Below are 23,363 nucleotides of genomic sequence, written 5' to 3'. Positions count from 1 at the left end.
CCATATAATTCAGAGGTATTTTGAACAAAATCCAGCCTCTTATCATAACTTATAATACCCTGGGTAATTTGATCTCTCTCTCCCTCTCCCCAGCCTTATAGTTTTCTCTGATTTCAACTCAGTGAAGCCACATGAGAGAGAAAGTGAAATCAGCAGAGGAAATATCCAGACAACCTGCCGAATTACAGAATTAGTTACATAGCAATAGGCAACTGATACATTTATCTACAATTTTAAATAATGGATCTGTAGGACTGCATGTGTGTTCTTAAGGCTTGCATAATATTTTAATGAAATCAGATATATTAAATCTTTTTTCCCAATTTTACCTACTTTTGCTTTAATCGCAATTTTTCAAATACGACTACTTTTCCATCCCAAATACTCCCCATTATTCTGGCGAGTTAAGAATTGCTATAAGTGCAGATGGTTTTCTATTTCCCCGTGGCTCTTCCACATAAGACATACTCTTTTCTTACCTTTAAAATGCATAATCTCCAAAGTGGGGCACAAGAATACAAGGTGAACTACTGATAGTGAGTAAAGGAAATGTTAGAAATTCTATATGTTTATTTTGTCTATAATTTTAACTTCTATTTTTTTGTTTTCTAATGTATCTAAAATAAATATCCACACATTGGATTTATATGCTTATAACTACTCCTCCTTTATTTGTTGGTCATAAAATTTGGCAGAATGCCTCTTTTGATCTTATTATACTCTGAGCAGAAGCTGGCCTTGAACAAAACTGACACCAACTTTTAAAAAAAAGCTGTTACATAAATTTGAGTCTTTGTCAAGAAGTGATGTCTTGAATAAATACAGAACAAAATTTTCATTTGAGCTTTGGATTCTTATCATAAACTCTGCTATTTTCTAGCCCTATGGTCCTTGATAAGTCTTGTACCTTTGAATTTCAGTTTCTCTAGCTAGAGAAGAAGGATAACAATCTTTTCTCTGTTCACTTTCAAGCACAGATGAAACACTGCACATTAAACACTTTATAAACTATAAAGCACTAGGTATAAAGTATAACTAATGAAATATTAAAGGTTAGTTTTATTTTCCCTTTAGAACTGAGCATTCCATCATTATAAATTTATTTTCAACAAGAGTAAATACAATATATTTCTCAGAATGAGTACATATTTGAGAAAAATGACCTCTTTTTAAACAAAGAATGTGGAAATAAAATTCCACTTCATGGAATAAGTATTAGGAAAAAGTGTGAATTATTTGTTGCTTGGAGGATTTTTCAGGATGGAGGTCACATCTGAATGTGGGTGAGAAAGATTGGATTTGACTTCATTGGAAGAAAGTGGGTCTGAAGAAGGACAATGCCGGTGGAGACATTCATATGAGGAATGGAAAAAAAGTGCAGAGATCTCATTGGTAGTACAGCCTGACTTAAATGAAGGATACATGAAGGAGAGAAAGAGAAGACACGGCTCAGGACACAGGTTGAATTGAATTAATTGGAGAACTTTCAATATTTGTTGAAGGAAATTGAATTTGAATGCTTGATTAGACAGTTTGAACTTCATAGGAAATGGGATCTGTGGAGGTCTTGACATAGAATAATGACAAAATCCTCTGTGCTTGATGGAGATTTGCCTTGATAGGAGGCTGTGTCAATAAGCTATGTCTTGGGAAGGATATAGGAGATGCCTCGAAATAGGGAGAAAACATAGGAGGCTACTACAAAAGTCTAGAGGAGAGGTAATGGGGTATTCACCCTGGAACTGGGAAGGAAAGGACAAATACATCTTGAGATGAAATACAGCTCAAAGGTTTTAAATATTCAGATTATTGTGACACAATATGAGTGGGTATCTGCTACCCAATAATATTAAAATAGCACTGGCTCTGTGTCAAGTATGCTAGTCCTTGAACAAACAACACTAAAATTATGCCTGCCTAGGTCAAGTGTGCCTGAGCAAACACCATGTGTTCAGTACATATCATGAATTTTTTAAAGAGTAAAAAAAGTGCCTGAAACCAAATGATACGTTGTGATGAAAATGCATACGTTTGAAAGTAGATTCTAATAATATATAATAAAATTCTAAGTGTTTGGGGATACTGATTACCCTTAAGTAGTCTTGGGGGCTTACTTTGAGAGGTCATTTATTAATTTATTTAAAAATATTTATTGAGTGCTTACTATGTGTCAGACATTGGGTAGAAATATTTTACCTGCATAGAGTTTGTATTCCACTAGATGTAGACAGAAAATAGAAAAGTAATAAACAAATGTGTAAATTAATTCCAGATAGTAACAAGTGCATTAAAGACAGCAAAAAAGGGTTGATAAGAGTGACTGGGGCCAGTGGTGGGACCAAGTGCTGGCTACTTAGATAGGTTCCTCTTCCTTTCCTTTCCTTCCTTCCTTCCTTCCTTCCTTCCTTCCTTCCTTCCTTCCTTCCTTCCTTCCTTCCTTCCTTCCTTCCTCTGTTCCTCCCTCCCTCCCTCTCTCTCTTTTTTATAGGTTTCTAAGAGATCATTCCATGGAGGTGACTAATTGGAGATGGGCATAATGGAAAGAACCAGCCATAGAGAGATTTGAAGAAGAGTGCTCTAGGCAACTGAACAGGAAGAGAAGAATCCCAGAGCAGAGAACAATCTTGATATTTCTAGGAGCATAAGAAAGAATTATGGCTCTAGTGTAGTGAACAAAGGGGAGTTTAGTATAACTTAAGATGAAAAAGGCTGAAAAAAAGTTAGATCAACTAGTTTCCTGCTAGCCATAAGGCGGTTGATTGTAAGTCTCAGGAAGGTTTTAAGTAGGAGAAGAAAAACTCTATCACAAGGCCCATGTTATTTTCAATTTGTGGTTACACTATTTATGGTACCCTTAAAATAAAAATATTACTGATGTTATCACCTCCAGAGAAAAGTTGACCCTCTCCCTCAAGACGGAGTTGAAAGTACTATGTCCCGCATTCCCATCTACTAAGAGCCAACATTCCCTATAGAATGCCTCATCTGCATGCCATTCATTTCCTTTTAGTGCTGACGAAACAGAAAAAATTTTTCTACATTGTTATCAGTTCTAAAAAACAATTTCATTTAGGGTTTAAGAATCAATTACTTTGGAGGAAGATTTTATAATCGTATAAACACCTTTATCAGTAGGCATTGCATAAAAATGGTGTTTTCAGCATTTCTAAATTGGGCCATCTCTATTAGAAATTGCAAAGATGTCACTTGACTTAAAAATATAGCCTGGTGTTCCATTCCTAAAGGTGCTATTATGCTAACAATAAATCTGAACAAGACCGTAGGCAGAGTGTGGGTTGTGATGTACTCAATATTCATCACACTCTGACCCAAAGGAATATCCATTATGTGCTTCTGGGATCCTTGAGCAAAGCAGGTTTATTACACCTGCCAATTTTCATGGATTTGCTGTGTGATACATCGTCTTCTTTGAAGAAATCTTGGTCACAGTACATATTTCCATTCTTGCGGCTTTCTCTCTCAGGTAGTTCATTTACTCTGGTTCTCAATTCAGTAGAAGGTTATGCTTGAAACAGAGTAAAATTCAAGCAATCACAAATACTTTTCAATGTCTCCTTATCGTAGTCCTCTGATTGTGAGTGTTTAGAAGGAGGTAGATTTTCTTCCGGATTCAATTTCAGGTTACTCCATTTGCAAAACAGCAAGCTATGTAAAAACACTAACACACAGGTTTTTTTTTTTTTAATTGGTATAAGCCCTAAAGACAACTTTATTCAAATTTTAGAAATCAATTTCTTTGGGAGATGTTTTGATAATAATATAAGCATGTTTGTCAGTAGATACTGCATGTAAATGGTGGCAGGAAAGACTTATAATTCCTAGTCTCAGTTTATTCCTCGAGAGTAATTAATACAGGGAGAAACCAACTCATTAGACCCTGATGACATAATACAATAGTTAGAATGCCTAAAGGAGACCTTTAATACTACTCTGCCAATAAATGTACTAGCTCTACGTTCACTTCCTTGAATTATTCAGTTTCTCTCTGAAACAAAAATGAGTCTCACAGTGAATATCCAGTACTTCTTTAGGACTGACCAAATAGGTTTTCAAGTCCATAATTTTATAAGATATGTACAGAATTCTCAGCCGTAACAAAATAAATACAAACGGCACATAGATAAGCCACTTACATTATGAACCACGTGGAATGTTTAGAAAAACTACCATTTAAATGATAATATATTTTGTTAAAATAACAAATTTGAAAATATAATAGGCAGAAGTTCTTAAGATGATATGAATTTTGCATGCCATGGAAATAAAATTCCTTATAACTAGTGAGGACTACTATTTCTTACTATGTTCTATAATATAATACCAGCCATTGGCCTTCATTGGCACTATGTTTAAGGACTGCCACGCTTGTATTAGGCCCTGGGTTTAAAATTACACTGTCTCTAAGCCCAGATAACCCAAAACAGACATAGCACAGGATTCAGCTGATTATTACTCTTATCCTATTATTTAATGTTTAAAAATTTTTTTACAAGTGTCACATTTTTTATGTGAGAACTTGAATTTTGCAATTTGCCTACAATTTATCAAATTTTACACAGAAATCATAGCAAAGTGAAAGATTTAAAGAAACCTGGGATATTCTAGCAACAACAGAATCTGATCCTACATGGTTTTTCAGCTTCTTCATTACACCCACTATAGATTTGCTCTAGCTACTTTAACAGTTATCTTAAGAACAAAATATTTCTTTGTGAAAACTTTCTGTGCATTGTGTAAAAGAAAATTAGGATTTTCCTCCATTTATCAATGTAGTCTCCAAATTATCCCATTAATGTTTATGTTTTCCCTACCCTAAAGACATACACATGCCTCAATAATTTGGGGGCTAAAAATAAAACTTCTGAGTCTATACTAAACCTGTTGATGTGTCTTTTTGTCGTTCCTTTACTTGTTCTGTTCCTCATTCCCAGAGGTGAGTAGGCATTTATTCCAGGTGGAATTCCATGTTTAGCCTAACCTTAGCATCTTCAGCAATTTACATCAAAAACAAATTTTCTAACCTGTACTAGACAAGATTATTTCTGTCACGAGGGACAGAATCTCAACATAAATTAGCCTTAAATGAGAAAGAGACATCCTATTGGCTTATCTTACTTAAAGTTTCAAAGGTAGAATAAAAAAACTGTGACTTTCTTCCCTTGGATTGTCCTGCTTCTGTGTTAATTTCATTTTCAGGCAGACTCTCCCTTTACAGTGGCCCTGGGTACAACCTTCCACTAACTAGAACAACACAAATGGAATGCCTCTCTGTCATTTTATTTGAGCAAAAATCTAGAGATTTGCTAGATAAAATATATAGACTGAAGTTTGAAAAAAGCAGCAGATGTCCTCTTTGAACATTTCCATGTTTTGTACTCTCTACTATGTTGTTCATATAGCAACTTGGACTTAATTTCATACATTGACTTGCTTGCTGGTTTCCCCTTTTAGACTGTAGGCTGAAGGGGGCAGGGACCAGCGCCCTCTTGTTGAAGGTCAACATCTAGCTCAGTGCCTGGAACATATGAGCTACTAACACACATCTGTTGAATTGAACGGAACTGCTTTCTTTAGTTTATTTGATAAATATTTCTAGACCATCTGCTAGGTGATGGAGAAATAATAGAGAATATAGCAGATGGAAATCTTTGCCCTCATGGAGTTTCCATTCAAATGATGTGAAACTTTTAAATATTACTAGAATTTCATCTCAGAAACCCTATGACCATAACATCATAACACATATTTATTGAGAAAGACTAGACCAATTGTTTCTCAGAGGAAATGACGAAATGACTACATTTTTTCTATTTGATGATAATCCAAATAGGACCAAAAACATTGAATCTCATTCATTCATTCATTCAACAAATGTTTAGTGAATCTCTGCCAAGTGCCAGGAAGATACAGTCCGCGCCCGCTGGAGCATAAGGTCTAGTGAGGAAGAAATATATTGCCTTGGTTTCCTAGGTCTCCTATAAAAATTACAACTTGGTGGCTTGAAACAACACACACTTATTTTCTCACTATTCTGGAGGTCAGGAGTCCATAATGGGTTTCACATGGTGGAAAGCATGGTATCCACAGGGCCACACTCCTTCCAAAGGTGCAGGGGGTGAATCCATTGGTTCCCTTGCCTTTTCTAGCTTCTAGAGCTTCATTCCTCTCATTCACTGGCTGATAGTCCCCTCCTCCATACTTAAGGTCAAGAACATGGTATCTTCAAATCTTTTTCTGCTGTTTTCATATTGTCGTCTGCTCTGTGTCCAAATCCCCCTCTGCCTTTTTCTTGTAAGGACACTTGTGACTTCCGACACAAATTTTTCAGAAAACTCTATCCATCTCAAGATCTTTTTAACTTAATCACATCCTCAAAATCCATTTTGTGATTTAATGTAAAACTCAATTTCCAGATACTAGAACCTAGATATTCTTGAGGGCCATTATTCAGTCTAACACACACATTAATGAAATAATTCAGAAGTATATGATTAGCAGTTAGTATCTTAATGAAATGGGCCTTAGCTTTCTCACAATATTGAAACAATACTAAGATAGGACAATAGAACTTTTAAACACTCACAATTTAAAAAATGTTCCAGAATCATAACATATGCCTAGATGGACTATGATTTATAGTAACGGCTCAAGGATCTGTGTCTATAATAAAGGTGATAGAAGAAGTTGTGAGTTTAATGAAAACAAATGAAAAGAAAACTGGAGAAGAGTTTGGGCACAAAATTTTGTTTTAATTTAGAGTCTAGGGGGTACCTGGTTGGCTCAGTTGGTTAAGTGACTGACTCTTGGTTTCAGCTCAGGTCATGATCTCAGGGTGGTGAGATCAAGCCCCAGGTCTGCCTCTGTGCTCAATGCAATCTTCTTGTCCCTCTTCCTCTGCTCCTCCCCCCCACTTGCTCTCGCTCTGTCTCTCAAATAAATAAATAAAATCTTAAAAAAATATAGAGTCTGGGAAGATTCAAAATATTAAAATTTTCAAAAGATTATACCAGTGAAAATAAGAAGGAGAAAGCAGAAAACTGTAAAAGATTTGTTAGCTTTTCAGAATTAATAAAAAGTAAGTTCTGGGAAAGCAAAGAAGATATTATACATATGCATAGAAAGAGCACTCCATCATCGGATAATCTAATTTTCCAAACTAGCATAGTATCTGCAAGTAGGGAGACACATCATGAAAGCTCTAAAAAAACAAAGCAAACAAAACAACAACACCACCACCCCCAAAACAAACAAACAAATTTAAAGCAACACTATCTTATGTATATCATATCAACATCCTTACCTTTGGGACAATGTTTAGCTCAGACTACTTTATTTAAATAGCTATGGCTTAAAAAAAAAAAAATCCAATCTGTTCTTTCACAAGGAAATTGTGCACCAAGGACATATGATTATTTTTCCCTTTAGACTAAAGCAAAAGGACATGTTGAATCACATTCAATTTGGATAAATAAAAGTTAATAGAAGAATTGGAGGATTTCTCAGATCTGATATGCATTCTGAGACTAATAATTTATTTGAATTTAACACAAAAGGTCTTTTAGAGATACTATGCTGATTCAATATACATATTTAAAGGGCAAAATGTTAATGCTAAATTTTGACAGGAAGCTGAAATGTGAAGTAGGAAGAGAATTTCTTATTCACACGTGTATAATTTGGGGGCACCTTGATGACTCTGCTCTGCCCTTTTTTAATCTATTACCAAAAAAGAGACATTATTATTTAATTCTGAATCTTTGTTACAGTGAGTTAGAAGTGACATGAATCAAAATAATGTCATCACTTTAATAAATATGACTATAGCACTTCTAAACACTGGATTCTGTAGTGGTAAAAATACTTTTATTTGTATGGTTTTCTGATTCTAATGGTTGATTTCTACATATTTTAGCATTCTCATAGCTTTCAAGATTAGTATATCTTTCTATTTCTTGGAATGCTATTAAATATGTGTCTCTTATAATTGTTGCTTTTCTGGCTTGTAAATTACTATGTTGGTTTCTGTGTTCTCCCAATATATTACTGCCTTTTTTTTTTTTTTTTTTTTACAAATATATGAACTTCAAAAGTACCCATTATCACACAGTGGGTGGGAAGCAGCATGATAGCAGAAGGGTTGCTCTGACAGTCAGACAATCTAACTCATGTCCAAACTCTATGACAACTCATACAGGTAAACTTGATAATTAAGACTAGAACTCCACAATCTTAACAGACTGTGGCTGATGATTTAGAAAAAATGGCCACTATTATTCCCTTTTCTATTTCCATGCCCCTTTATATTATAGCTTTGCAGCTTTTCTATCAAGAGATGAAGTATATTTCCAAACCCCTCAAATCTGGACTTAGAGCGGTTAAAAGAATGGAGCAGAAATGACACTATGCCAGTTACAAGTCTCAGCATCATGATATTTTGTGTGCTCCTAATTTCTCTTGGCACTCTAAGCAGTCACTATGTGAAAGAGCCCAGAGCCACAGAGGATGGGAGATCATTTGAACCGAGGCAGAGGCAGCCCAGTTGTCTCAGCTAAGAATGTCCTTCACCAGCCTGGTCCCAGACGACCCAGGAGCTGACCACGGATGTTATTTGCCCAAGCCAAAACTAAAAGAACAGCCCCAAGGGAGCCTACCTTAAATTGCCAACTTTCATACTTGTCAACTAAATACATGGTTATTTCTTACTTTACTTAGATTTAGGGTGGTTTGTTACACAGCAAAAGCTAACTGACACACCAATACTAGTTGAGTAAAAGAACATGTATCATTGAAATGGAAAGAACAATTTCAAAGGTTATTTCTAGTTTTGATATAACATTCTGTGTCACTTTTTCTTCTATTTCAATATAGCTTTTTTTATACCGAATTTTAAATTTGAGAGAAAATAGGTATTTCAACCTTAATTTATAAAGACTTCACTATACAGGAAATAAAAAATAACTATTCTTCATTGCTTATTGATGCAAAAATCATTTAATTGCATCCTTTTACAATAAAAATTTCATATTTGACAGTTTATAATTGAAATGTTAGTTCTGTTTAAAAATAGAGCTTGATGCATTTTTAAGGATTCTATATTAGCCATAGAAATTACCTTAAAATTTTTGTTTATCACTTAGTAATTCAAACAACATAAGTATTATGCATTTGAAAATTGCTTCGCATATGAAAAAAAATAAAATGCCAATAGATTATCAATCAAAACTCATAATAATAGAACACTTTACCTGTACAAGTATTTATGAGTGGCAGCAGAATTACCAGTTTCCATAGCAACCTCATTTCCACTTTCTAAGGTCAAAATTTCTCCCATACAATCAGCAGGAAAAAAAAATGTCTATCTTCCAGTCAGTAGCTCAAGAGTCTGAAAGAAACAAAATTGTCGTGAAATGATAAATATACAAACATGAATACTTTAAAATGTATATGAATTTTTGCATATTATTTGATTAATTATGAAACTATTTTTACCCAAAATAAAGCAACCTAAATGTCTACCTTTTACATATATTTTGCAAAGTTACAGTAATTTCAATTCATATTTCCATAATTTCAGTTCATACCTTAGATACACATTCATTTGCTCTGAGATTTGATGTAGTAGATAATGGAGTAGAATGCAATTCAATTGAATGTATTATATAGATTAAAACTTCACTAATATAATTTTGAGTTTAATTGCTTTTGAAATGTTAATGAGGATTAAAAACATATTAAACCAACTCTTGTAATTCTGTTGTTGCTCTTATTTTTGATTCTATGCCATTAGAAGTAGGATAAAATATTACTCTATCTTATATGTATTAACAGTGAATTTATAAATTTCGTGGACTTTTCTAAGTTTTTTTATTACTATTTTTGAGAATATATTCATTAAGAAACATGATCTTTCCTAATGTTACTAGAACTAAAACTAATATTGTACTATAAAATTTGTGCAATAAATGAATTTCTGGAAGTGTTATCTTTCAAATATGAGACATGCTTTTCCTGTGGTGTTACATCATAATTTTCTCTAATTTATTTTGGCAGTTAAGCTATCTGATGATAAATGAAATTAAGACAAAGTGTTTTGTGTTCTTTACTCCAAAAGAGAAATCTAATAAGGAGACTCTTAAAACTCACGATCTCAAAAATACATATATGTAGAATAAGTTCAGAATAAACTCAACTAGGTTACATTTGATAAATGATTATATATCAAATGATAGGACCCTTTGGGACTTTTTAACATATATATATATATTTATATATATTTCTTGTAACTTCAAATACTTTTGGAAGTATGTGGATTTTATATGTGATGCTAGCGGAGAATGAAATTTTGAACATTTCCTGCTATATTTTTAAATTTTGAAACCCTTTCTTTTCTTTCTGTTGCTAATTACTCCAACTAAAGTAAAAAACTGACTATATTCAACTGTAAGTTTTTACAAAATCTAAGTTAAATGCTTTCAAATTTAATCAAGGAATAAAAATCCAAGGGAAATAATTAATATTCAGTCCTGCCATCTTATGAGAGACACAAACATTTAACAAAACAACAAAACCAAACATAGATATATATATACATTGCTGAATGTTTATGTGTGGTAAATACAGTAAATATTTTGAACTAAAAAATGAAATCTATGAGATCCATAGGATGGGGTTCAAGTAGCATTTTGAGCTGAAGCTTGAAGGACAGGTAGCTCTTAGCCAGGCAAAGAGTGGGTATATACGGTATAGGGTGTGTAGGTCTGCAGGAGTTAAAATGGGATAGGATGAGGAATGAGACTTAGCAGTCTAAGCAAAAGGGAAAAAGTAGGACATGATCCTGAGGCAGGACTAACTTTACATTTTCAAAGATCTGAAAAAGAACCAGTTTCATGACATCAGAAGGACAATGGCATGAGACAAGGTTGGAAAAGGAGAAAGAGGGATAGATGATACCATCCAGATACCTAACACCCAGGAATGGTTCCTTCTTCTTTGGACTGGTATAATTATTCAAAATACCCAATGTCACAAAAGCCCACAAAATCTAGCTAACTTTACCCCACCTGATACAGATGAGCTGCTTCCTACTCTCCCAGCTTGCTTTTATCCTGTCCCTGGGTACACTCCCCTGCATGGCCCTTGTCTCATCTGAATCTGTAAGAAACAAGAGTTCTGCTTCATCTATCCCAGTTTTGTATCTCTGAGTGTTATTGTGTTGTATTCTGCCATTCAAAAAACCTATAATCATATCTGATACCATGAAATTATGAAACCATCTGCCATGCCTACACCCCCAGAATTTCCAGATGTGAACCAATAAAATGAAATTTTTGCCTAACCAGTTTATGTTGTATGTTTACCTCTTGCAAGCAAAATCATCGAAATAGTACATTCATTCTTCACCCTGAATTTATATGAAGTGTTTCTCAAAGATGCCAGACCAAACTGACTGATATATACCCCCTGAGACTTGTATTTATCAAAGGCTCCACTGTATTGCCAGAGCTTTCATACCTTACCTTGAAGAGAAGCACCATATATAATACTTGCTTATAATACTTGGTGTGGTATGTAATGAAGAGCTTACAGTTATTCCATAATATGTGCTTGGTTTGTATCTGATAGCCAAACAATCTAGTATTACCAAGAAAAACACTAAACTGGAAACCTAGAGACATTGTTTCTACTATTGTCTCTTTCTCTTAACCAGGTGAGTAATGTTGGGTGATTCATTTATAATCACATTGACTGCCATTTTCCTCTTATGAAAATAGAGAGGTTTGAGCTAGAGATTACCTTTATGTTTCTTCCAGGTCTAATATTCCAAAATTGTTTGATTCAACCCAGTGTATAAAATATTTCCCTTTACCATCTGAGTGTTTACCAGCATCCTGTAATGGGAAAAAGCCCAGGAGATATTTTATTTGGCAAAACTCTATAAAGATAGGTTAATAGCTATTATTTATACATCGGTTGTCATTTGTAAAAGTTCCATTCGTAAAAGTTTAAATTACATGAGGAAGGAGAATACTCTGGCTCAATGAGAGCCATCCAGATTAGAAGAGTCTGGTTATTTACTCACAGACAAATGGCCTAGAAATATTCAGTAGGTAAAATTTATGTTGGTCACTGACACACAAAATAGCCAAAGGAATTATTTCTAGGCTCCTAGAATCCTGAAGATTGCTTGAGGCAAAATAAAGGAGGCCAATATATAAACTTAAAAGAATTTCCAGAAGCTCTAAAAAAAGTTTCAAAAATGCATCACCAGCATTTTGTTTTAGGTGAGGTTTTTAGGCCATGCAATCTTTTAAACATCATTTTGACCTGGAAAAGTGGGTATCTTGGTTCAAGACCCAATTGCTAAGATCACTATTGTATTTTTACTGAACAAACTTTGTCCTCTCCAGACCATGTGTGTTTCCTTTTGATCTCATGGAATTTCTCAATGCAAAAGCATTAATTTCAAACACTTCAACAGAAGAATGTGCATAGGTTCACAATTCCTTTCTTGCAATTCCAAAATATGTTTTGTTTTTTTAATCTCTGAAAGTTAAAATATCCTTGTAAGTTGGATAGCAAAATTCACTGGGTGGTAAAACCTGTCCTGAATTAATGTGAGTCTGTTCAGTCTGTTTTATCCAACTTATTATAGAGTACTTACATGTTTTGCTGCTGAACCAGAAATGCTGGTTGATAGAGCTGTTGCCCACTGGAGGTGTTGTCTAAATACATATGAAATTATACCACAGTGTCTTTCTAAAGGCTAAAATAGGGATCAGCAAACTACAGAATGATGACAAAATTTGGTCCCTTGTCTATCTTTGTAAATAAAGTTTCCCTGGAACCCAACATGCCTGTTTATTTATGTACTGTGTATGGCTATTTTTGTGCTACAAAGGCAGAGTTGAATAGTTATACCATATGAGACCATATGACCCTCAAGAAAATATTTATTATCTGGACCTTTACAGATTAAGTTTCTGGAAGTTCTTTTGCTCATCCCTATTCTAATATATTCTAAACTCTAAAATATATTTGGCTATAAAGATTTCGGTATTCTATTGTGGCACTTTATTTCTTTAACCCTATGTATTTATACTCAGCAAAAATATCATCTGTTTACCAGAAAAAAAATGGGTCCTGTATTTTGCAGTAGCTTCAGCCAGTGAGTGTCCTGCCTTAAATTGACCTCTTTGTACCATGTGTTGTTGACAAGCATGTGACCCCAGAAAGCAGGTAAGAGAAGAACTCAGAAACAATTGTTGTGACCCTGAGGTCATACCCAACACTAATTATTCTTAACCCAGACAACACTAACAGTTTCTTTGTATGGTTTAGAATAATTGCTTTTTTAGAATTGGAAAGCTATCACTCAATCTACCCCTTGGCTATAAAACCATCCATCAGTCTATGAATTGCATACAACTGCCAGTAAACCAGGAATTAATTAGGAAAGTCAAGTATTGGCTAAACCTTAAGCAGTAGGGATATTCTGGTGGGGGGGGGGGCTGTTCAACTGTGTTTTTCTGGCAGACATGGGAGACAATGGGATTTATCAAAAGATAAAGTTTTGTTTTGTTTTGTTTTGTTTTGTTTTTTAAAGAGGTTTCCAACATCTGTTTGCACTGGGAACTAGGGAGAGGAGTTTAAAAAAAAAAAAAAAAAGGCAGGATATGGAGCCCCTGGGTGAATCAGGTAGTTAGGCATCTGACTCTTGGGTTTGAATCAGGTTATGATCTTATGGGTAATGGGATCAAGCCCTGCATCAGGCTCTGCGCACAGTGGGGAGTCTGCTTAAAAGATTCTTTCCCTCTGTCCCCCTTCCCCCACCCTCTTAAGTAAATAAATAAATAAATAAATAAATATATAAATATAAGTATATATTTATATATATATTTATTTATATTTAAAGGCAGGGGTGAATGTTCATGTGTAGCTCTGTAACAAGCCTTTGAAAGGGGCTCATACAGGATTCTAGTGGATATTCACCAACCATACTCACAAGCTTCAGAGAATGCTTAAGATGACCTATATATCACACTGAAGGACAGAAGGAAAACATGGGAAGTTATTCCTGTCCAACTCTCAATGTGATGCTCTTTAACAATAGAGATATGTAGGTGATACCAGTCTGGGTAATGGAGAACTATGTTCATTAATACACACTCTATAGAAATCCTCAGGTCAATTACAAATTATAACTGTTCCTTACACCTTCTGTACTATATGAAATGATTTTCTCATTTTGATAGAAAAAATAAAACAAACTTGCTACTACTGAATGGCTTGGTGATTGGAATGGCTCTAAATACAGGGTGATAGAAAGGCCCATGCAGGAATACTACTTAAAGTATTGGCCAACTTCTCTTTCTAACTGGGTCTCACTTATGTTGCTTTAGCATGAAAGAAAACCGTAGTTGAAACTGCATTAGTCCTAATGGGCTCTATTCTTCCTCTACTTACAGGAACACTGCTTTGACATTAAAGAATTTTGTAGCAGAGATCAAGATCCATTTTCAGATTGTGTGTTCATCATCAGAACAAATGTGCTCAGCACTAACTGCCCTTTTGTTTTTAATTGACCAGTTAATTAACTGTATCAGATACATTAAAAATCCCAAATCTATTTTCTTCAGGTACCTTCACTGTTGTATTTCAGTGCAATCAAATTCCACAGACAGAAGAGAATATGCTTAACAATTTTTAAAACAGATTTCCAACCTCAGCATTCATGGAGTTATTTACTATCAGACTAAATCAATAATAAATTAAAAGATGAAATATTTATGATCTGCAAAAAATCTGGCTTGGACTAGGAAACCCCAACTGCCATTAAGTCAGGCAAAGTAGCAAGATAAATTGTACCATCACATTCCTTGTTTTCAGAATATAATGCTATCACTTATGATAATTGTTATGCCAGCTCTCAAAATAGGCAGTCATAATAGATGATAGATTAGTAGAAAGATGTAACACAGTGTGTTTAATGCAATCACAGAAGAATTATTACTTCTTTTCTTAGAGGAGGCATGATTACATGTTAAGTTGTTAACAGCATGAAATAAATGCAAATATGTCTGTTAGGAAAATAGTTAGAATCATTTGTACGTTTTTGTTGTTGTTATTAGAGCAAAAAGCTGTAGAACTCAACTCAGTCTTCAATACAGTCAATCTCTGATGCCTCTTGCTTGAGGAGTCTCACTGAAAGAGATTAGTGCGGAAAAACTGATTTTCTAACTGCTGAAAAATCATACTTTCGATGGATTGCAGAATTTAAAGAAACTGTATAGATGAGATAGGCCAGCCCTTTGCTTGCATAGATGAGGACACTGAGGCCTAAGACCAGGTAAATGTTTATTCCAATTCAGTTCAGGACCTAGAATAGACTTGGGACTTGCTGGCACAACCCTGACAGAGGGTTCTCCTCACTAGTTATCCCCCTTGATCTACGACACAGGACATGCCACCCAAGTCTAAATAGCTTCAGATTCTGTGGGTCCATTTTCCCAAATGTAAAATGTACATAATTATACCTCATAGGAATGCTCTCGGTGTTTACATTAATCAGCATAAGAGAATGCAGGATGGGTGATACTAGTTTGGAGGCTTTGTAATGTCCACTCTCCACTCCTAAAAGGGTGACAAGAAATATCTGTTCAGCCACATCCAAGTTTATTAGACTTACTGCAGAAAAGGACAACATAACTTGACACAGTCTTAGCACTACCTCATAAGGAGAAGTAATGGATGATATATGTATAGGATTTTACAGCCTGAGCTGAGTGATTTTAAAGTTATTCTTGCAAGACGAGAACCTGAGTAGGACTGGGCATAGTTTATGGATTATAGCTTTGGATTGATGGGCACCATGAGGTGAGACTCTTGATGTGCGTCTTGAAATGTAAGTTTTATCCTGTAGAAGCAAATATTTCCTGAAGCAAATAACTAAATGATTTTTTGCTTTCAGTATCATTTAACATAGAGATAGGGATATGCCAGTTTTAGTTCCCAGTGTAATAGAACGAATGGACTGCTAACCAACCACGAAAACAGAAGTTGGGAAACTTTTTCTGTAAAGGACCAGATAGTAAATATTTTTGGTTTTGCAGATCATTTGGCCTTTGTCACCACTACCTAAACTGGACTATTGTAACATAAAAGCAGCCATAGACAAGACAGTAACAAATGGAGTGGCTGTGTTCTAATAAAACTTTATTTACCAAAAAACAATCAAGGATAGAGTTTAGTCCAAGGTTGCAGTTTACCAATCCCTGGCTAACGAATGATATGGAGAATAGTTTCTGTTGGTTAAGTTCTTAGCCCAAGCCTCCTGAATATTTGATTAATCCCTGGAACGACAGAAAGCTGAGAGGGATAGTTAACATATCATAACAAATTTCAGAAATATTGGGATTACGAAAAATGAAGTGTATGCATTTATTCCATTATTTATAATCTATATATTTTTGAACTTTGCTACTGTATAAAATATATATATATAATAATGATATATATGATTATACACACACACACCCACATATGTTAAACAGCTTTTTCTTTTCACTTTTTTGCCTCATCATTACAAATAAAAGAAATAATCAAAACAAGAATATTTATAGCAAGATCCTATTAAAACAGATACGTGTGTGAAGTATTTTTGTTTTGTTTTGGGGAAAGTATAAAATCTGGGGAGCAGTATTAGAACGGCAGAGGAAAAAAAAAACCTTTTACTTTCTTCTGTGCCTAAAAAAAGGTAGTTGGAATATGAGAATTTTTTTAAAAAATGTTTCTGCTTTGCTACATTTTCCAACTTAAAAACAAAACAAAACAGATCAGTATAGGCCAAAACATTACCTAAATCTAATAAATCATATTTAATTGAAATATATATTAAGTCTTATATTTAGGTTTAAAGAATTGATCTACTTATTTAGAATTGGAGTGGAGTGGGGAAAATTGACTTTACATCAATCAATGGTTAAAAAAGGACACAACATACACGTATGGAGTGATTCTAGGCCAACATTTTATATTTGCCTATTTTTTTAAATAGTTTTCAAAAATCGGATATAACCAAGATTGCATTAATAAAAGCATAGTGGTCAAAACAAGGGAGGTGTTATTTCTGTCTTAACCTGCACTTATGTAACCATATAGGGGGATTGTATTCTCTTCTAAACATCATGGTTTAAGAAGAACTTTGACAAATTGAAACTCCCTCCTGGGAGCAGGGCGAGGATGATGAAGTGCCTAGCAATTTATGAGGGTCAGTAGAAGAAATGAGTGTGTTTAGCCTGGAGAAGAGAGGATTTAGCAGGCAGAGAAGAGCCATCTTCAAATATTTGAAGGGCTGTCTTGTGGAAGAAGGATTAGACTTATTATTTGTGTCTCAGGAGAGCAGAACTGTGACCAAAGGGTAGACATTCCAGGGCAGCAAATTTCAGCTTAGTATCAGCCCAGAGCATTTTAACAAGTAGAATTGTTTAGCCAGTGGTTAAGTGTACTGGCTTGAAAACCTAGGCAGTCTGGGCTTTTATCTCACAACCTACAGATACTTAATAGCTTTGTGACTTTAGAGGAAGCAAAATAGCCTCTCTGAGCCTGAGTTTCATGATAATTATAACGGAAAAAGTATTATCTCCTGCATGGGGTTTACATGAGTATTCTATGAAATTGTTCCTACAAGAGTAAAAGTGAAATTTTTTCTCCTTGAGATACCAAGTTCTTTATGACTAGGAGTATATAAGAGTAGCTAGATGACACCTTTTCTGGATATTATAGAGGGCATTTTTGCATCAAGGAGAAGGTTAAACCAGATGGCCTCTTAAGCCCTTCTAAACCTGTAGCTTTTTAACTCTTTATAAGATAAGGAAGCCAGAAATCCTCTGGACCAGGGTTCATTAGATGGTGGTCCAAAAGCCAGATTTTTGTAGCAGAGTATGTAAACACTGGGAAACCCACATAAAAATGAACATTTGGGTTTCTCTTTAAATATCTAAAGAAATATTTAAAGAACCTCACACCGGTCCAAATGGCTAAAATGAGCAATTCAAAAAACAACAGGTGTTGAAGAGGATGCCGAGAAAGGGGAACCCTCTTACGCTGTTGATGGGAATGCAAGCTGTTACAGCCACTCTGGAAAACAGTATGGAGATTCCTCAAAAAGTTAAAAATAGAGCTACCCTGTGACCCAGCAATTGCACTGCTAGGTTTTTATTCAAAGGATACAAACATAGTGATTTGAAGGGGTACCTGCACCCCAATGTTTATAGCAGCAATGTCCACAATAGCTAAACTATGCAAAGAGCCCAGATGTCCATCAACACATGAATGGAGATATATATAATGAAGTATTACTCAGCCATCAAAAACAATGAAATCTTGCCATTTGCAAGGACACGGATGGAACTAGAGGGTATTATGCTAAGCGAAATAAGTCCAACAGAGAAAGACAAATACCACATGATTTCACGCATATGTGGAATTTAAGAAACAAAACAGATGAACATAGGGGAAGGGAAGGAAAATAAAATAAGACAATTGAGAGGGAGGCAAACTATAAGAGACGCTGTACCCTAGGAAACAAACTGAGGCTTGCTGGAGGGTAGGTGAATTGGGGGGAGGGATAATTTGAGCGATGGGCATTAAGGAGGGCACTTGATGGAATGAGCACGGGGTGTTCTGTGCAACTGATGAATCACTAAATTCTACCTCTGAAAGTAATAATACAGTATATCTTAACTAAATTGAATTTAAAGAAAGAATTTTTTTAAAATCTGAAGATTTGGCATCACTGGGTCCACACTTCCACACAGTAACAATACTATAAAAATGCATTAACAGCAACCAGTTTCAGGAGTGCTTGGCCCTTTTCCACTGTTTACCTGTGTCTGGGGGACCTCAACTGTCCCTGACCCATCCCATCTCACTCTTTCCTGCCACTTGCTTGGTTTCTGCCATCTCTGCCTGACACCACCTGGGTGAGAAAGCTGGAAGCAGAGTCCTTTTGGATTGTATGACAGCACAGAGAAATAGAAGGAGGAGGAGAAAGAATGAGATACCAGGGGGCTGGCTGAAAGGGAAGATCACAGGAAGAATAGCAATATGACTTTTTGAACACTCACCAGGCTCTATGTTGTATGTGCACTGTCTCATCTAATTTTCTCAGCAGTCCTACGAGATATGTACAATGATGGCTCTCATTACACAGTTGAGGGGACTAAAGCTGGGAGGGGTTAGGAATTGGACAAAGTGTAGCCAACTAATCAGCAAAGTCCCTCATCTGACCAGTGTCTGTTTGAATCCTGAGTCTGTGCTTTCCACCACAATGGTCAATTTTATAGGCTTTACAGTTTTGCCCAAATCTGGCTCTGCGAGACACAGCTCAAATTTCTTAGGCTTCAAAAAGAAAAGATCTCTCCCTGTTATAGTCGCAAATGGATGATTCCTCCTTCGGTGTGAAGAACCTGAATTGCTATAAAGCTATATGGCACTGGGCAAGGGTTCCCATCGTGGGCTTTTCAGGCTTTTTAAAAAAAGTAGCATGTAGTCAAATACTATGCAAAACACAAGGTTAAATAAGGTGAACAAATTCCTGCAGGATTTTCCACTGTCTCTGCTATTTCAAGGTAGATCATAACATTTGAAGACAAAGGTATGGTATATAGTGTTGCTCAGGCTTCCAGGATCCTTGGATTCTGTTTTCTACAGTGCTTTTCCTAGGGTAAATGCTCCAAAGAAGCACTTTGAAAAACCTGATTCAGACAAAAGAGCCCTGGACCAGAAATGCAAAGATCTCCAAGTCCCATCTCTGCCAACAGCTAGTGACAGAATCTGAGTAAGTCTTATAAACTCTGTTCTCAGGTTGCTCACAGTAAATACTGGGATAGTAGTATCTGTTGCACTGACTGTTCCTAATTTTTTCATGGATCACCTAAATAAAGGATTTGAGAGAGCTCTCTAAATTGGAAAAAGCCCAAGATATACATCAGGGATTAAATGACTAAAGTGTCTTTCTCTCCTGCATAACTGATTAGGAAAATTGGCTGGATTCTAATCACTTTCATGAGAATCAGTGATTTTCTGACCACACTTAATGGCATATCTTCTTTTTTAATGCCTGGATGTGTGAATTTTCTGACCTACCTGGAAGAGAATTATTAAAAGAAAATCTATATATTCATATTATCATGAATACATTAAAATTATGCAGTTGTAGGTACTCTGCTGAGAAAGAACACACTTTTTTCCAAGGCTATCCATTAAGGGAGAAAGGGTGAAAAAAATAGTGAACACTCACAGCAGGATGTACACTGATTCCATTCTGTTCCCTTTGGCTAAGGTTCACGGTCCCTGGCCCCTGGACAATTGGACCTTTTGCCTTCTCTTCCATCAACCTGTCCCCTGATATGTGCTCCCATTGGCAGTCCTGACCTCACGGAAATAGGAGTCGCCTCAGGAGGAAAATGCAGTTGCCTGTCAACACTGTTGCTGCAAAAGTCTGGGAAATTCCTCTGTTATTGAGAGGCTAGAATTTTGAAAATAATAAAAATAAAAAGGAGAAAAAAATAACTCATTTGGGAACAGGGAATGCCATTACACCTCAGTCTCTTAAGTGCCCCGTTCCTTGGCTTTTTGAAGTTACAGAAGTGTGGATCAGTCTTTTTTGTTGAAGGTTTGTTATTCTGGTTAAATACATGGGCCATGAGAGGAGAGACTATAGCAAGAGGCATGGGGGACCAACCTCATGCCCAGACCTTGGCACATTCTATCACCTTTGGAGACAGTCTTTGCAGGCAAAATAAATGCACCTGTTGACCTGACCAGACACTTTCCCAAGGGGAGGGCACTAAGATATTGTCACTGATTTCCCCCACTTCACATCTGCTTCTTGCCCTCTTACTAAGAGGACTTAACTGCCTTCTAATACTTAAAACTCATGTTCATATAAATAGTACCCACTTTTGTAAGCTGATCTATAGTGTGAACGGTGCTTTCTCAAATAAAATGTCTCATTTTGATTTCTTAAATTACCAAGAAAAAGAAGGTAAGGCTCAGAGAGGTTAACTAACTTTCCTAGACCCACACAGGATAAAGTGTGCATACTCTTATAAAAGCACTGTTTTATTTATGTATCCTATGATGACTTGGGACAAAACTGTAAGCCTAATTTGCATCAGATCAAGGGGAGAGTCTTGTGAGCTATTAACAGTGGGGAGGGAGTTAAGAGAGGATGTGAAAACCATACTCGGTGCCTTCTGCAGAGCGTTCCCAAGGGTAGACTGGCCTGGTGTTGGGGGAAGGGGGAATTGAACAGGAATCCAAAGGCAGAGAGAGTCCACCACTGCTTGTAATCACTGACATAATTTCAGTTAAGTTCAGCAACATTTTGGGTCTCAGAATTCTAAATTGAGATGAGAGAGCAGGCAATTCAACAGAGACAAGTAAGAGGGTAACTTTCCAATAATGTAACACTACTTCAAGTATTATTAGGTCAAAAGCACATAGATGGTATGTCCCTGAGCTGGACCTTGTACCCAGATCTTTTGATTTCAAGACAAGGGCCCTTTTCCTATTATATACAGGAAGCAAAGGATTGTTGTCAGCTATCTGGATATATGTGCTTAGAATTACTCTGAAAAGAATATTAATTGGTTTCTAACACAGGAGGCAGGTTGAATGTGAAGGTAATTGGGGAAATGGTCTAAGGAAGGAGGGGCTGTAGTGAGAATAAGAGCAGAGAGTTGCTCTCAAAGATGGCATTGGTTCTGTCAGACCATCCATGTCTGAAGGGAAATGAGAAGAAAACTAGTCATTGGCACAGTGGCTCTGCTGGGCTCCTCAAGAGAAGGCAGTAGTAGGTAAAAGCCCATGCTTTGTAACCAAAGTCCAGCCTCTGTCTCTCACTAAGGGAGGGACTTGGTACAGGTTACTTAGGTCTTCTGTGCCTCAGTTTCCTCCTCAGTAAAATGAGGATAATAATAATAGCTTCTTTCCAGGTTTGAGTTGAGGACATGTTCATTCATATAAACTGCTTTAGAAGAGCGTCCAGATGAAATCAGGGCTCAACAAATAATAGTTGCTATTATTACTGTCATCATTATCATCATTATTAAGTACAAAAAAACCAAATTTGAAAGATCAGGTCATTTTCAAGGATGCTTCTATCTTTGATTATGTTGGTCCATCTTCCCAGAATTCTCTAATTTTAGCATTCTACCAAGATCCGATGACCTTTATTCCATGAAGATTTTTATTATACCTTCACTTAGAAATGCTTTTGCTTTCCTTTCAACTTCTAATTGATTTATCTTTAATGAAGGAATGAATGAAACATTTAAGGTATGTCTGCTTTTTCATGATCTATTTTGTGTGTGTGTGTGTGTGTGTTTGTGTATGTGTCCTTGTACATGGGAAGGGTTAAGTTACATTAATTCACTGAGTGAATGGGTGATTTGTTGGTACTTAGGAGAGATTTAAATTTATTTCAGGGTGTTACGGAAAAAGCAATCCAGAAGCAATAATAATTTTGAGAGTTACTCTTCTCTTTGTTATCTTGATAGAATTTAGCATAATCTCCTTGAAGGTGATACACTAGACCTTTTAAATAAGGGGAGTGAACAGAAATAAGTAGGCTTAACCTGGACTACCTGCCTTCAAGTGACTGAACAGTTGAGAATGAGAATATATGTGAAGGAAGAATTCTTTTTGCACTAAAGTGACTCCAGGCAAGGATGGTATCACCCACCCACCTCTTCATATCTTTTTTTTACCCATGTGTCTGGTATGACATCAATGGGACAATCGATCTTTAGGTCCCAGAGGAGGTGCATAACTTTCAGAAAAAGTCAACAACTTCAGATTCTGCATCGGGGTTTCTAGTGGCTTAAATCTGCCTTCCCAAATGTAAAATGGTACCCGGGTACAAGACATTTTTGGCTTACTGGTTACAAACAGATTTAAAAGGATATGAGTCTGAAAGTGTATTGATCATGTTGCAAGATGTTATTCAGAGGTTTTAGAGTCAAAGAAATACAAGCACAGCTGCATATTTCACAAGTTTCAGGCCCAATCTGGTTGTCAATTCCCAGAACATACTAGTTTTTCAGGGGATGTACACATATAAATAAACTAAATGCATATAGAAAAGCACATACATCTTTTCTTTCCAAAATGCTTTCCTTCACTCTACCTGACATAAACTCCCTGATGTCCCAGCCACCGTAGTATTTTTGGCACAATATTGTTCCTGATTTCTCTATTGCCTCCTGGGGACCTGCCTTTCAAACATCTAATGTGAATTTTCTCATGAATGCCAATGATGTACAGCTACATTTTTCCTT

General features: G+C 35.8%; 1 protein-coding gene across 1 annotated transcript in view; it reads right to left on the bottom strand.

Moving 5' to 3' along the window:
* LOC113257094 (contactin-6) overlaps positions 1–23,363 on the bottom strand; it is a 268,941-nt gene that overhangs the window by 206,006 nt on the left and 39,572 nt on the right. The window contains 1 exon segment of the mRNA XM_026501252.4: positions 9,267–9,403. Coding sequence (XP_026357037.3) covers positions 9,267–9,321 — 55 coding nt within the window. The 5' untranslated portion in view covers positions 9,322–9,403.

Source organism: Ursus arctos, unplaced genomic scaffold (genome assembly GCF_023065955.2).
Source record: "Ursus arctos isolate Adak ecotype North America unplaced genomic scaffold, UrsArc2.0 scaffold_14, whole genome shotgun sequence".
Lineage (NCBI taxonomy): Eukaryota > Metazoa > Chordata > Mammalia > Carnivora > Ursidae > Ursus > Ursus arctos.
This window is presented reverse-complemented; position numbering and strand designations above follow the sequence as displayed.